This window comes from Calonectris borealis, chromosome 5 (assembly GCF_964195595.1).
Source record: "Calonectris borealis chromosome 5, bCalBor7.hap1.2, whole genome shotgun sequence".
Lineage (NCBI taxonomy): Eukaryota > Metazoa > Chordata > Aves > Procellariiformes > Procellariidae > Calonectris > Calonectris borealis.
Genome location: NC_134316.1, coordinates 47,553,446 through 47,569,670, shown reverse-complemented (window position 1 = coordinate 47,569,670; position 16,225 = coordinate 47,553,446). Strand labels below are relative to the sequence as shown.

At 45.6% G+C, this 16,225-nt stretch overlaps 1 protein-coding gene across 2 annotated transcripts in view; it reads left to right on the top strand.

The window, feature by feature from the left end:
* The first annotated feature begins 3,797 nt into the window (after positions 1–3,797).
* Positions 3,798–16,225, top strand: part of EXT2 (exostosin glycosyltransferase 2) — an 81,565-nt gene continuing 69,137 nt past the window's right edge. For both annotated transcript variants that reach the window (XM_075152352.1, XM_075152353.1), the window contains exons 1-4: positions 3,798–3,902; positions 7,627–8,186; positions 8,355–8,444; positions 13,461–13,577. In XM_075152352.1, the coding sequence (XP_075008453.1) occupies positions 7,651–8,186; positions 8,355–8,444; positions 13,461–13,577 (743 nt within the window). In that variant the 5' untranslated portion in view covers positions 3,798–3,902; positions 7,627–7,650. The remainder of the gene's footprint in view (positions 3,903–7,626; positions 8,187–8,354; positions 8,445–13,460; positions 13,578–16,225) is intronic.

Sequence of the window (16,225 nt, the reverse complement as noted above, 5' to 3'; positions counted from 1 at the left end):
ACCAACAGAGCGTTGCTACCTGCATGTTTCTGCCACGTTATAGTTTCTTTGAAGGGAACACTTGCCTAACCGAATCTCCTCATGTCTCACATCCTTCAGTGGGAGCTATAGCAGCAGACCTCCAAAGTGTACTTACATTTCTTTTTCCTTTCAAGTCAGGAAGGCAGCAGAGGACGTAGCGTTACAGACATCATGCAGACCACTGTATTGACCAGTGCCATCAGTCACAAACCAGCAGCACTGGCGGTGTACAACGGGCTGGCTCAAGAGATCAAACCATGCAATTGGCTGCTGGATACAGTTTATTGATCAGACTAATTATAAACTCAACTGATATAAATGAGGGTATCACTGGTTGTAAGACATAAACCAAAAGAGTGAGCCAAGGCAATGACCTGGCTGTTACAATATCCTGCTTTCTCTTATACTAGAAACTCTTCCATTTAGTCCAGTACCTTATATATTGGTAGTAGCCATTAACAAATTTTTCAGAAGAAAAAACTGAGCTATGGTTTTTTAGTTATGCTATGCCTTAAGTTGAAAATAAGGTGGAAAAGATGTCCCCAAGCCAGTAGTTTTCCCCTTCGTATTTGCCTTTTAAAATTATCTCCTTTTATTATAAAGGTGTTTTCAGAATGTGCCGCTGCCAGCACTGACTGCGTAAGGTGCACCATAATCTCACATGCAGCTGCTTTACGTGTCTGGAGACACAGCAGCAGAAGGGTCTCTGAGCGTTTCTTTCTCTTATGTATACTGATCATCCCAGCAGAAAATACACGATGCTGGATGCGACAGCAGGCAAACGTATGGCGTGATGGTAAAGCCCTTAAAAACAGATTCCCAGACAACCCCCAAAGAGTCATATAAGGCAGGACATAAAAGGGCAAAGCAAAGAGGGGTAAAATATTTGACTTCTCTTGTGCCTTTATAAAAATTGATAGCCCGTTATCCAGATGCTGATGAATATTTTTACTAGCTATAAATGGCAACCTGGAGTCTAAAAATAGACGCTGTGCTGCAGACTTGTCTGGCTTAGCTACATCACTAGAATATAAACAGGCTCCCTGATGTGGTTTCAGGGAAATCTCTATCAAAACAGACTACATCCTCCATTTGTCTTGCTATTTTGAAATAAAATGGCTGATGCTGCTTGCATTGCTTTAATTCTAGCTTTTAATAAAATTGCACTGCTTTCCAAATTTTCCTACAGGGATGAAACAATCATCAAGCCTCCGTGAATATTTCAGCTGCCATTGATTCCATGCACTTTCTTCTCCCTGGTAGAGCGGGGAGGCAGAGGAAGTGCCTGTGGGCACCGCATGGGCTGGCGCAGGCTGCGTTCGGTGGCCCCCGGCCCCCCCCCCGCCACACGTGGACCAGCCACTGTCCCCGTCACGCGACGGGGCTGTGGACCCCCCTCCCCGCCTCAGTCACATCCCGGCACGGCTCATGCCGATGAGTCCCAGGGCTGCAGAGATCCAGCGCTCGTCCCAGCATGAATGGTGCCCCCTCCCATTCACAAAACCGGACACGGTCCATTCACCCTCCAGAAGGAGAGTTCCTGCCTCTGATTTATGAACGGGGCAGCTCGCGAAATTTCAAGCTGATGGGTTAAAACCAGAAACATTGTGTGCTCTAACAGACCCTAGTAACTTGCGCTAGGGAGGAGGAAAAAGCCAGTTCCAGCGCTCAGAAAGGATGCTTTAAGATCTGTGAGTCCTTTCTGTTGTTGGCTTTGAATGTCACGGACAGGATGAAGAAGGTAGCAGTGAGTCTGAGGAGGACGCTACATCACCTGCTATGCAACGTGTGTGAGAAGAGGTTGAGAGAAAGAAGAGAAGGCACTGCAGTGACAGCGCTTCTCCTTTCTTGTGGGAGTGCCGAGCTGCCTCTGTGCGTGCATGTGGACGGCGCTGCAGAAAGCGGTTTTCCCAAGGGCAGGCGAAGTGGAAGAGAACTCACCCATTGCTGACAGTCAAGACTGCTTAAGGACACTGTACTCTGTGAGAGAAAGAGAGAGAGACTCAGTTTAGAGGTTTAGTGCAGGGACAGGTACAACCCCCCATCCTTTCACAAACACACATTATGGGATAGTACACCAACACCTCACCATTGCATGCAAGATACAAATCCGTAAAAATGAACACAAGAAAAATTGAACTGGGGAATAATACATTTCAGGCCAGCAAAAGCTGACACTGTGAGATACACGTGGTCAGAGTCTTTTAAACCACCAAGGATTACAGGATAGGACCACCGCTGGCCTGCCTTGTATCCCAGGCAGCAGACTGGAGATGCTTCTGGCCCAGAAATCAGGCGACCAAAAGGACTACAGCAGGAGAAGTTAGCACGGCAGGACGTCGCTGAGCTCTGGTAGCTCCATGGCTGTCGCAATGTTCCCTGAAGACCTGCAGCTTCATAAAAGAGAGAACTAGCTCCTCAGACAGCCCATATCTGTCCTCAGATTGGCAGGGGAGGAGAGACTGTAAACAGGTGAGAACTGTTTACAGGTGGGAGATGTAAAGTCATCCTTGATTCTACCTCAGTGGCACTGCACATAGTCGGGGTCTGCTTGGTATCAGCCCAGAGAGCAGAGAAAGGTAAAGAACATGGGTGCCACATGCAGGGACACTACACTGCTACTGCTGAAACGTCTCCGCTGCACCGTTGCAGTGTGTGTGCAGCATCTTACCTGCTTATTTTAGAATAGAATAGAATAGAATAGAATAGAATAGAATAGAATAGAATAGAATAGAATAGAATAGAATAGTTTGGGTCGGAAGGGACCTTTAAAGGCCATCTAGTCCAACCTCCCTGCCATGGGCAGGGACATTTTCAACTAGATCAGGGTGCTCAGAGCCCCGTCCAACCTGACCTTGAATGTTCCCAGGGATGGGGCATCTACCACCTCTCTGGGCAACCTATTTTTTTTGCAAAGGGTCAGTTTGCCTACAGACCAAGTCAGGTCCTGTTTTTGGGAATGAAACCAGTGTCTGTGATTCCTGCACAGCTGGAGTGTTGTGCAACAAATTCATCCTGCTCTGTCTTCTCGCAGGAGAGGGGTTGGTTCGAGTGACTCTTGAGAAGGGCTTGGGAAAGGTGTGGGTTTGGTTTTTTTCTCACTTAAATAGCGTGATCCAGCAGGTTGGAAAGCGACACACGACCCACAAGTCCTCAGTCAAGGAGAAAGCCCAAAATAGTTTTGGAAAGGCGCACAGAACTGGAAGAAAGCGAGCCAGGAATGCAAATGTGTGGAACACCAGGGCGGTGGCGGCTCACGGTACAGGTTCTGTCACCCAGAGAAGCCCTGACATTGTCCCCGTACCCTTCTGGCTGGGGCAGCGTCCCCTCGGCGGGCAGAGGCCTTCCCAAACCCCGCAGCCAGGCTCCAGGCACCGGGTGGGGCTAAATGCGTCGGAAGGAAAAGTCACCAACCGTCAGGAAAGCTCCCCAAAATGTAACGCGGGGTTCGGCGGGGCCGGGGCCAGGAGCCCGCGGCTGTCGAGGCAGGAACGTGAGGCAGGGGAGGAGGAGGAGAAGGCGCGGCCTTCGCCCGGCAACGTCTGCAGTTTGAAAACACCGGTTTTCGTCCCCAAAAAAAAGCCTAAGGCCGCGGGCGGGTGCTGCAGGCCCTGCCCCGCACCGCGGCCCGCCCGGGCCGTGACCTCCCCCTGCCGCTCCGCCCTCCCGCCGCGGGGTGGCGCCCTTGGCGGTGGCGCGGTCGGAACGCGACGCTCTTCGGCCGCGGCTGGGTGGTGGCGCCGGCGGGCCGCGCGCGTGCGCAGGCCGCCCCTGCCAGGCCGGGAGGCGGCGGCGGGACCGGCGGCGGGCGAGCCCCGCTCCGTGGGGCCGCCAGCGAGCTGGCGGCGCGGGCGGTGGGGCCCGAGCGACTGCGGGCGGAGGTGAGTCTGGCGGCGGGGGGCGCGGCCCGCCCTGGCCCGGCGCCGTGTGCGGAGGCCGGGCCGGGCCGGGGCGTCGCGGGCGTTGCCGGCAGCCCCGGCCGTGCCGCCCCTCCGGCGGGGCCGTGTCTCCTGCCCCTTGCCCGCGGCGGCTCCGTCAGCTGGGCTGCCGCGGGCGGGCAAGGAAAGCAGGAGGCGGGGGGCCTGGCTCCTGCCGGCCGTGTGGCGGGCAGCGCGGCACCCGCCTCAGCCGGGGCCCTCCCGTCTGTGGCGTCCCCCGAAGGGCGCCTGTCACCGCCGCTGCTCCATCCCGTAACGTTTTTGCCACCTCTTTGGCTGCTGCGTCTTCTTCTTGTCGCTTCTAGTGCTCCAGGTGCCAGCAGACCTTGCCTTGCGCCCTTGAGCGGGGTGTGCGCCGTGCGCAAGCGGTCAAACCGTCCCGTGGGCGGTTGAGGCTTCCCCCCCCCAGGCTTAGGTCTAGGCAGCTGTGCCGAGTGACTCCCGTGCTTGCTGCAAGTGTCCACTCTTTGTCATAACGCAAGCGGTTCTGGCGCTCTGTCAGGAAGGAGGAATAACGTGGTTAACGGTCAGAAGCGTGTGGAAAGTTTTTAGCTATGGAACTGATAGTCATGTAGCGTTCTAGCGTCTGCCCTGGTAGCAGCATCACACCTATTATCTTGTACAGTAGGCTTTAAAAGAATGTGAAGGTAAATTGAGGAGAGCAACTGTTAAAAGTGGAATATTTATTAGCGTCTGAGATTATTTTTGTGCTGCTGTGTGTAAGTGCAGTCACTTCATGCACCCCATCCTAACAGTATTTTGTTAAGAACTGCCAAATAAACGTAACACAAATTGTTATAAAGACCACTTAATGCCTTATTGACACTTCTTTTATTCATATTTGTTGTCTACTGTACAGTTGACTGTCAGACTTACTGTCTTGCTTACAAAGCAAGAAAACATCCCATTTGTCCAAAAGGAAAACACATAATTATACCATCCATATTATTCTTCAGGAGAAACATGCTTATTACATTTAAAAAGCTCCCACTGTGGAGAGATCAGGTTGGATTTATTTATTATGGAAGCTTTAGTTGAAAACCTGAACAGGTTTTTGCATGCAACAGGTAGCTGAGTCTTCAATCTGTAGTTAATATAAACTGCCTCTTGCCGGAACCACAATTCTGGGTGTAAAAACTTGTAAGAAACATCAAAGCTGACAGTAGTTGTGTAACTCTGTTTGTGATACTTTGTATTACATGATGTTTTTCACTGTAAAAGTTATTCAGACTACAGTGAACTATTATTTAAATGCTTTTCTTAATGTGGCTGCAGTGGCAGCTCATAGAACACTTTTTTGCCCCAAAAGGCATATTTACAAAGATGATAAATTAATTCCTTTTTCTTGCCAGAATCATAGAACAGTTTGGGTTGGAAGGGACCTTTAAAGGCCATCTAGTCCAACCCCCTGCCGTGGGCAGGGACATCTTCAACTCAATCAGGTTGCTCAGAGCCCCGTCCAACCTGACCTTGAATGTTCCCAGGATGGGGCATCTACCACCTCTCTGGTTTGTTTCACCACCCTCATCGTAAAAAATTTCTACCTTATAGCTAGTCTAAATCTCCCCTCTTTTAGTTTAAAACCATTCCCCCTTGTCCTGTCGCAACAGGCCCTGCTAAAAAGTTTGCCACCATCTTTCTTATAAGCCCCCTTTAAGTACTGAAAAGCTGCAATAAGGTCTTCCTGAAGCCTTCTCTTCTCCAGGCTGAACACCCCCAACTCTCTCAGCCTTTCCTCACAGCAGAGACGTTCCATCCCCCTGATCATTTTCATGGCCTCCTCTGGACCCGCTCCAGCAGGTCCATGTCTGTCCTGTGCTAAGGACCCCCGAGCTGGACACAGCACTGCAGGGGGGGGTCTCAGTGGAGCAGAGCAGAGGGGCAGAATCCCCTCCCTCGCCCTGCTGGCCACGCTGCTGGTGATGCAGCCCGGGATACGGTTGGCCTTCTGGGCTGCGAGCGCACATTGCCGGCTCATGTCCAGATTTTCATCCGCCAGTACTCCCGAGTCCTTCTCGGCAGGGCTGCTCTCCATCCCTTCATCCCCCCACCTGCATTGATACCGGGGGTTGCCCCGACCCAGGTGCAGGACCTTGCACTTGGCCTTGTTGAACCTCATGAGGTTCACACGGGCCCACTTCTTGAGCTTGTCCAGGTCCCTCTGGATGGCATCCTGTCCCTCAGGCGTGTCAACCACACCACTCAGCTTGGTGTCATCTGCAAACTTGGTGGGTGTGCATTTGATCCCACTGTGTCATTGATGAAGATACTAAACAGTACTGGTCCCAGTACAGACCCCTGCGGGACACGACTCGTCACCGTTCTCCATCTGGACATTGAGCCATTGACCACTACCCTCTGGATGCATCCATCCAACCAATTCCTCATCCACCAGACAGTCCACCCATCAAATCCGTATCTCTCCAGTTTAGAGAGAAGGATGTTGTGGGGGACCATGTCAAGGGCCTTATGGAGGTCCAGACAGACGACATCTGTAGCTCTTCCCATGTCCACTGATGCAATCACTCCATCATAGAAGGCCACTAGGTTGGTGAGGCAGGACTTGCCCTTGGTGAAGCCATGCTGGTTGTCTCGAATCACCTCCCTGTCCTCCAAGTGCCTTAGCATAGCTTCCAGGAGGATCTGTTCCATGATCTTCCCAGGCACAGAGGTGAGACTGACTGGCCTGTAGTTCCCCGGGTCTTCCTTTTTTCCCTTTTTAAAAATGGGGGTTATGTTTCCTCTTTTCCAGTCATTGGGAACTTCACCGGACTGTCACGACTTCTCAAATACGATAGATAGTGGCTGCTTAGCAACTTCGTCCGCCAGTTCCCTCAAGACCCGTGGATGGATCTCATCGGATCCCATGGACTTGTGCACCTTCAGGTTCCTTAGATGGTCTTGAACCTGATCTTCTCCTACAGTGGGCGGCTTTTCATTCTCCCAGTCCCTGCCTTTGCCTTCTGCGGCTTGGGCGGTGAGGTTTGAGCACTGGCCAGTGAAGACTGAGCCAAAAAAGTCACAGAGTACCTCAGCCTTCTCCATATCCTGGGTAACCAGGTCTCCTGTTTCAATCTGGAGAGAGCCCACATTTTCCCTAGTCTTCCTTTTATCCCCAACATACCTATAGAAGTAGTTTAGCATCATTCTAGTCGGATAATGTGGGACTCCTCTAAAATTCAGTTTGAAAGCACCTTTACATTAGAAGCAGTATCATGATCCTGAGTTCTGTGTGATGCCCCGTTATAAGCCCTTTGCGGGGTATCCAGGTTGTTTCTCTTCACTTGTAGATGAGCGTTTTATTTTTTTATTAGTATTCACTGTGAATATGCTTAGATGTAGATGGAGTGGCACCTATGAGGACTCACTAATTCTGTAGTGTCTGACATTTATTCCTCCTCTCACTGCCCAAGTCCTTTTCTGACTTGTGGTCGTTAACTGGCCATCACAACCAGGCCCAGCAGATCAGCCTCGTGTGGTCCTTGCCAAGTGGCAGTCCCAGTTGGCATCTTCCGTTCCGGTGGGACATGTGAGCATCTGAAATTTTACTGTAATCTGCTGAGGCAAAGAACCTGTCTTGAAAGGGTTAATTGGATGTTTGTCTGCATTGTGATAACTATGTATCTCTTCCAGAGTTCATCCTAAAACCTCTCCTTCTATTTTGTAGAGACAAGAGATAATTGATTCCATTATGTGTGCGTCGGCTAAATATAACACCCGGGGTCCAGCCCTCATCCCAAGGATGAAAACCAAGCATCGCATCTACTACATCACTCTCTTTTCCATAGTTCTGCTTGGCCTAATTGCCACAGGAATGTTCCAGTTCTGGCCTCACTCCATTGAGTCATCCAGTGACTGGACCGTTGAAAAACGCAGTGTCCATGATGTGCCCGTGGTCAAGCTTCCCGCTGATAGCCCCATTCCTGAGCGGGGAGACCTCAGCTGCAGGATGCACACCTGCTTCGATGTCTATCGATGTGGCTTCAATCCCAAAAACAAAATCAAGGTATACATCTACTCACTGAAAAAGTATGTGGATGAATACGGGACGTCGGTGAGCAACACCATTTCCAGGGAATACAATGAGCTGCTAACTGCCATCTCCGACAGTGAATTCTACACTGACGATGTCAACCGGGCCTGCCTTTTTGTGCCATCCGTAGATGTCCTCAATCAGAACACGCTCCGTATCAAGGAGACAGCTCAGGCTTTGGCACAGTTATCCAGGTACTTACTGAAATTTCAGTGTGCGAATTTAAAGAACACAAAGTGGAAAAAACTGAGGTTAATGCAGGAGGGGAGGATGCAGTGAGTCAACGCCAGAGCTAGGCTTTGACAGAATCTGTATGTAGAGAACACCTTTCTAATTGTTTTCTGTTTCTTCTTTTGCCATAGGTGGGATCGAGGCACAAATCACTTGCTCTTCAATATGCTGCCTGGAGGGCCACCAGATTATAACACTGCCCTAGATGTTCCTAGAGATAGGTATGCGTTTTGCTGTGTTTGAATGCACAGGTCTGGGTTTAAACGCCATTAAAGAAGCAACAAGCTCAGAAGTGCAGCGGATAGCAAAGGATGTGCTCCTTAACCTTTACAAAGCTGGAATATGTCTTCCTCTCTTCTCAAAAAAGGGAAGTAGAGAAGTCCCTGTCTGTATAGGACAAGTGTTTGCTCCTGAAATCTGACAATTTAGCCCCATCCTTAATTTTATATGGGAGGGGGCTGACCGCGTTTGCTCTTAACTGTTGGGCTTCCTTGTAAGGATGGAGAACCTTGAGGTTAGACCTGTATCTTGTGTGTTACTGAACCTGAAAGCTTTACAGAATGTCCCATTTGATGCAAATTAGAAGTTCAAAATGATTGTAGCCGCAACTTTCTGATAGAAGTCAGGTGCTTCAAGGGCATTTTAAAGCAGCTGCTCTACTTGGCAAAACTATGGTGAATTTCAATAGTTTTTGTTATCTTAACAATTACAATGTATTAGTAATCGGAAAAATGCTCTTAGTTATTCTCTGGCAAGTGTGTTTTGAAAATATTTGCCAGAAACTTAGAAGGCGTGAATCCTGAGCTCAATTTTCACTTGCAGAATAGTTTACTTTTGGAAGAGGAAAGGAGGTTGTAAGGCAAAGAAAATTGGAGTAAGAGTAAGACAAACTTATTTAGCTTAGATACTGTTACTGAATATGTTTCTACTAGATTAGCCTGTATGTGCTTAGTTCTGCTGAGTTAGGTCCAGTGTAACCAGTCCCTCTCTTGAAGGTCAAGGTTAACTTTCTTCTGCCAAATGTCAACAAAATCTTGCCTGAGATATGGGATCTTTGCTAAGATGATTGTGTATGGAGTGTATCTTGATTTCTTTCCACCAAACATGATTTAAAACATCCTTCAATGCCAGAACAGAACATGTTTTTTCTGGACATGTTCAAAGAGTAAGTTTACTCATTGTAATTACATCACTGACTGTGAAGTAAGGCTTTAGTTTTACTTCTCTGTATGAAATATGTTATATGCATGTGGGTTAGCCTGAAGAGGGCAGTCAAGCATCATTCCTACGTAACCAAACCTGTTAATCTGTTAGTAAATACTTGTATTTGTTATCTTAAGATTTATATTTCTTAAAGGGAATTTTCGTTTGACTGTGCTCTGTTTAATGGAATGGACTGCTCTGGGACTGCGTGTTTGTGGATGCATGTGTCTATCGAAGAAGTAGATTTATTAATTGAATGCAGTAGATTTCTTACACTGCACAACTTTTTTTTTTTTTTTTAACTTTTTTTGTCAAATGTCCATTTCTATTTGGCCTTATGTGTCTTGGCCTAGTATGCAGGAAATGTATTATTTTGGTAGGTGTTTGTCATGCTAACATGGAAAGCCAAGTAATTTGAATTAAAAAGTCAAATCTTTTTTGGCATACAGCTGTTGTCGTAGCTTGCCAAACTGACTCACCCTGCAGCTGTACGATCACTAGCTGTAATACATAAGCGAGGCAATAACAGTGCTTGGGACAGAGAAAAGGTGGAAACTCCTTTCTAAAGGCAGCCAACAGTGTAGTACAGAGCTTGTACTACAGGTCACGGGTGCGAAGACAAGGGATCCATGAAAAAGTCAGTAGTGTGGACCTCGTCCTGGAAGGGCCTGAGTGGTGCAGTATGAGGTTGCAGTATGATTTTGGAGACCTCTGGAGATCTTGTTCATGTCTAACAGAACAAGCGACCTGGGTGTGTTTTCTTAATTTGAGAATGTCCACACGTGTTACAGAATGGGTGGTTAAAGTGTGAAGGACGGTTGTTTGTAGCATCACAGGGTGAGAGGCTGCAGGCCAAAATAAAGGTACATTGGCAGAGGTCAGTTGGTTTTGAATGACTGGTCTGAACTGTACTGGATTTGTGGGATTGTGTGGATCGCTCGTGAAATACATAGGTAATGTTTGTGAAGTTTGCAGAGGCCTGCCTTCTCTGTTCAGCACATATCGGAGATCATACATAGATAAACGGTAGTAGATCATGAGGTTTGATAGAGTTGTGCTCTGTTGATTTGCTGCAGAATATCAATCCAGGTAAAATAAGACCTTATGCACAAAGGGGAATTCAGTTACATGATATTTTTACATCTGGAAAGGTCTTCAGCTAAGTTACCTTACAAAGGGTTTGTTTGTTTATTGAATCTTTAAATCCAATTTCCAAAGACAGTGTAAAAGCGCTTTATTCCATAATTTCAAAGATGGAAGTCTGCCTTGTGGGCGTTGAGGCTATGTTGCTGGTATTAGCTGCCGTAACACATGTAATCTCCTGCCATAAAACTTAAAAAATAAGCTCTTTATTAGTTGTTAATAAGTGCTATTGAATTTGGTACAATAATGAGGATGAAAGAATTTCTTTTGCAAAGCTACTCTGTAGCTGTAGAATTGAACATATGAACTAAGATACTTTTTTGTTCTGCTTCAGTTGATGAATTGGGTTTCAGTGACTTGTAAAGTTTGGCAGAAAGCTGATGATGATGGCAGCTGGGCAGAAACATTTAGAGTGCAGACCAGTTGGGGCACTTCCTGGAGAGAAAGAAGGATCAATATCTGAAAAGTGGTGAAAAGTTGCTCAGGAACAGGCTCATTCCTCCATGGTCAGTGCAATTTAAGGATTATTTGTCTTGAGTACGTTAGGAGTTAATATCTGTACTCCCTTACTGCACCATACAATGAAAATTGAGTGGAGTTATTTAACTGGTGTTGGTTCCCTGTGGGTTTATTTCGGTAAAAGTCTGCATGACACACACCTGCTTTCTCAAGGCTGATGAGGTGCTGTCATGTTTTCACCGGATCCAATTAAAACAATCTGGTTGTAGTTTCCCAATTAGGGGGGGGTTAAAAAAAGAGGAGGGGGATATGAAGTGCAAGAACAGCAACACCCAAGCCAGTTTTTTCTCCCTGCTTGTAACTGAGTTAGTATGGGTAAGACACAGACCATGCAGCTTCGAGGGTGAGACCTAGGCATAGCAGCATTGTATGTGTCACCAAATGGGGGGGGGGAGCATTGGAAAGGAATCCAAAATAATCACTTGATTTGGAACATAAATTCTCACTCAGCACATACTTGATTTATCACCCTGTTCTTGAGTTGATTTCTGCTCCTACCATAGTTTGTGTTCCGAGTGAAGAGTAATAAAGGGCAAGTTGTTTTGATTTTGTAATTGTCATCAAGCTGAAATGCATCTCTAATCCAGATCCTCTAATCCAGAGCCTGGGATTTTCAAAGAGCTTCTTAAATGACACTTAGGACTGCTTGCTTGACTTACTTGGGTGAACACATTTATGGCAAAGTGTGATCACGGTGTTTGAACACGGAACAACTGTGCTGCAGGCCAGAGCAGGAAGTGAAGTATCCCGTGGGACATCTGTCGGGGGTTAGAACAGGCAGAACACACTGGTGTCATGTTCTGATGGGAAAAAATGATAGGTCTTGGATGATAATTAGGTATAACGATAATCTGTTGTATAACAGCTGTGGAAAAAGCGCTTCTCCAAACACTATACTAAGGATTTCATTCGGTGATATCTGAAAACAAGAATATCAACTAATGGGTTGTCAGTGCCTCTTCCAGTCTCACCTTGACTTTTTGTTCTGATGTGTGCGTTCTCATTACTGGTGAGACGTGCCTGCTCAGATCTGAACTGTGGCGGTATGCAAGCTTGTGATAATAAGGCTTTTGGCTGTAACCATAGCTGCTACAATGGGTACAGCTCCTCAAGAGCCTTTCTATAGTGCCTAGTGTAGTGGTGTCTTTGTGCCTTTGTGTTCTGCTTCTTTCCACAGAGAAGGAGAGAAACTGGAACTAGAGAAATATTTTTCTCCAAACTACTTTGTATGGTACCTTAAGCAGACCCAGTATCCCTGGGGCAATTTAAAGTATAGCACACCCTGCTGTTTGGTGACAAAGGACGGAAAGTTTGATCAGCTGTTTGAGAAGTCTCACTAAAGAAGTGAATCTGAGCTTCTTTTGGAAATAGAATGATGTGTTCATTCATCCACCTGCTCACTGGAGACGAAATGGCAACTGAAAAGCTGACGTCCTCTACTAGCATCTTTCAAAGAAGCCTGATTTGGGATAGGAGATAGTAACAAGCCTTTTTTTTCTGGCATTGTGAATGACACATTGCTTTCTTCTGTACGCATTGTTCTCTCTGTTTCTTAAAGCTCTTCTGTGTGGCAAAGGTTGTCCCATCTAGGAAAAGCCACAGACAATCAGGGTCATCCATTGGGAGGTTGAATTACATCTTAATTTATCAATCTCTTATGATTCCCATGCCCTCTAGCACATAGTGTCCCAAGCAGCCTCTACTGTTGGAAGTTAGTTTCAAAACGTACAGAGTTCTTGTTGTCATGTTTTCTGTTTATGGCATTTTTTGTGTAATATAAAAATGAAATAAATTTCACTAGTTTGTGTGATCACTTTGAAAATACAGTTGCAAATAATTCCATTTTGTTTTCCAGCCTGAGAAGTCCAGAGTCACTGTAAGCTGCCAAAATACTATGTTATTGTACCTGGACTTGTATCTGAAATATAGCTTGTCTGTAACACTTCGAGAGCTGTGCTATACCCTATTTTAGTGCAGGCATCGAGGAATATGTTAACTAGTGTAAATAATTAAGAATGTATTTCTTTAAATTAAAATTGACTTAGGGAATGTAAGCTTGGAAAAATGCAAAATTATCATAAGACTGCAATAGATTCTACTTCCCTATATTAATGCACAAATGGTCCATTGCTCAGTGATCATACGCAATTGTAAGCGTTGATCACTAGATCCAATCTGACAGTAAGCCCAGTTCACAAAAACGACAGTGAACTGAAAAACTGTATGAAAAATGCCACTGACAAAAGCTGAGGGGGAAACTTATCTCAGAGCATGCATCCTCTTGATGTTCTGGTAATGACAATCAGTAAATCGCGCTCCGAGTTTGAAGGGTATACATACTCCGGTTAAAGTTGCTTCCTTGTATTTTTCAGAGCTCTGCTGGCTGGTGGAGGCTTTTCCACATGGACTTACCGGCAAGGCTACGATGTCAGTATTCCTGTTTACAGCCCTTTGTCGGGGGAAGTGGATCTGCCAGAAAGAGGACCGGGGTAAAGCAATTCCCATGAATTGGGCAAAGTATATTCAATATCATGTTTAATATTGATGCTGATAAATAGAAATACAGCTACTAACTTCTTGGTGGGCTTGGGCAATTTTGTAAGAGTTGCTTTTAATAGCTCTTGCTATTAAAATATGTGATGGTTCCAATGCTAATGGCCTTGGCTTATCTGCCAACGTGTGGTTTAGCTATGAACTGAGGAATTTTTTGGAGTGATTTTGTTTTTCCCACTCCAGAAACTGAACTGTGAAATATGACAGCATGACAGTGTTTCTAGTAGAATTAGATTCAATATTTCCAGTGAGCTGACAGGATATTTCGGATATAAATAAAAGTATTTGTTAATATGTGTGGTTTCTTTAAAGTGTAAGTAAAGCAGGGCAGTAATTCAAAGCAATATAGATTCCCTAATAAATGATCACTTCAGACAATTTATTTTACGATACTTAAAAGCAAAGTAGTGGCAAAAGATCATTATTGCGATGATAAAAGAAGTTGCCATACCTCCATTGTGACTTTAAAGAGATAGAAGTGATCCTGGGGATCCACACGAGTGCTTCAGGTAGTATCGGCCAGTGCCAACTTTGAATGAGTAACAGGAGAATAGGAGCGAGGATGTGATCTCTACCTCTGTATATCTTACAGGTACTTTCTTTGTAAATCAGTTTAGACGTTTTTGTGGTTCTGAAGTCCTTTCAAAGTGACATTGAGAGCTTGGAACAGGAGAAGCCTGTAAATACAGCTCTGAAGGGAAGATTCATTACAGAATGAATCTTAAGGAAGTTAGTGTGGTTAGCTCATGAAAAAGAAGAATGAGAGCTGATTTGATTATGCGAATAGAATACTGATTTTTTAAAATTTATTTATTTTTTCTTTTTTAAATTAATGGAGTAAGGCATAAACACAAACAACCCCCCTGACCTTGTAGTTGGAAGTAAAGCAAGACAAGTGGGAAAAAACCCACTAAGTTTAACAGGGAATATAATTAGCCATTAAAATGAACTACCCTGGAAAGTGATGGTTTCTCTAATCCATTCATGTCTTCAGAACAAGAGTAGGTAGAAGTCTGGAAGACATGTTTTAATTGATTATGGAAGACTGCTCTTTTAATATTTCATAAGCCTCTTAATTGCATAGCTGAAAACATTTCACTGTGGCAAGGTCTTACCTCTGTTGCGGTTTAAAAGATGGGCAGACTGAGGCAATGAGGGTAAATGATGTGTCCACTGATTGTGAAGATGAAGTTTAGAAATGCAGAAACTTTAGGTTCTTTTTTCTGACAGCAACATATAGAGAATATGAATTATTGGAGTTGGAAACTGTGATTGAAAGGGTGCTGCCACTATCGGACACAAAAAGTTATTGTACTTTGGCTTCGATTGTCTTCTCCTCTGGTAAGGACAATACTCTTGCTGTTGCTCTGAGCTGCTCCAAGAAAGATACTGCAGTCACTTACAGGACGAACTTGTGCAGCAGCGGCTTGCTTTGCTCACACCCATTATGTTCCTGCTTGTGATGCTCCTGGCCCAGGCCAGTGTAGGGCATCGGGTTGCATCCCGACTGATTCTTCATAGATCTCAAGTAGTATTACAGTCCGACACAGAGTGAAAGCGCGCTTTGTATTTCTGTCTGGAAAGCATGGACGTGATGGTAGGCTTCAGCATGTGTAGAACCAACTGTAAAGAGAGATGCAGTCATGTTGTTCATGTCCGCGTAGTCAGCTAAATGCTATGCTGGTTTTAGGTCGGATAAGAGAAACTGTTATGCGGGAGCTGATGCAATGCGTGAGTCTGTGTTCAGTGAAGGTGTTGGAGCTTCCAACCTTCTCAAAGGGTTTTTTTTTTGAGGAACAGACTGTCGTCTCCGGAGTACCATCTAGTGGCCAGCTAGCATTAGTAATAGACGCGCAGACACAGGTTCGATTGCTTTATGCAGGAGGAGTGTGACAAGGGAACGATGCTCAGAATTCAGGCTTGCTTGGGATAAATTACTACATTCCACTACACTAGTGTGTTATTTCCTGGGAGCTGGGACGTACTTTCTTTTGTAGCAAGATTTGATACCTAGATTTTGAGTGTCATAGGATGATGACAGTTTCAAGGCAAAATTTGGTTTTAAACATATACACAAACAAACCTGCATAATTTTTAGCTGGTTATAGGCATTTATTATCACTCATCTGTGGCAGTATTTCCTTTTTTTAAGGCAAACCCTTTTTTATTCCTCTTACAGAGCTGAACTGAGGGGTTTGATTTACTCTCCTTTTTAGTTGGATTGTTTAAAATATTTGAAATCCACCTCTGCTAGAAACATATATTCTGTAGAGCTGCTGGTAGCAAGTTGGTAGCAGTGGGAAGCTTGGCAAAAAGAATGCTTAAAAAAAATTCTATGCAAGTCTCATCTGTTAATTGGCGCAACTAATGTGACCAGCATGAAAATGAGTAGGAGAGGTGAGAAGAGCAGCAGGAGAGGTCTGACTTTATAAAGTGTGTGTTTGTATGTGTTTTCAGAGCTGTAAATTAAAGATAGCATCACGTGGAGTGGAACTGGAATCCTAAGTGCAGGCCTTGTGTTTCCTGTGTACTTTTGGCAGCGTGAGGGCAGGCACTCGCTGTGTGTTCCTTTCAATGGGGAGCA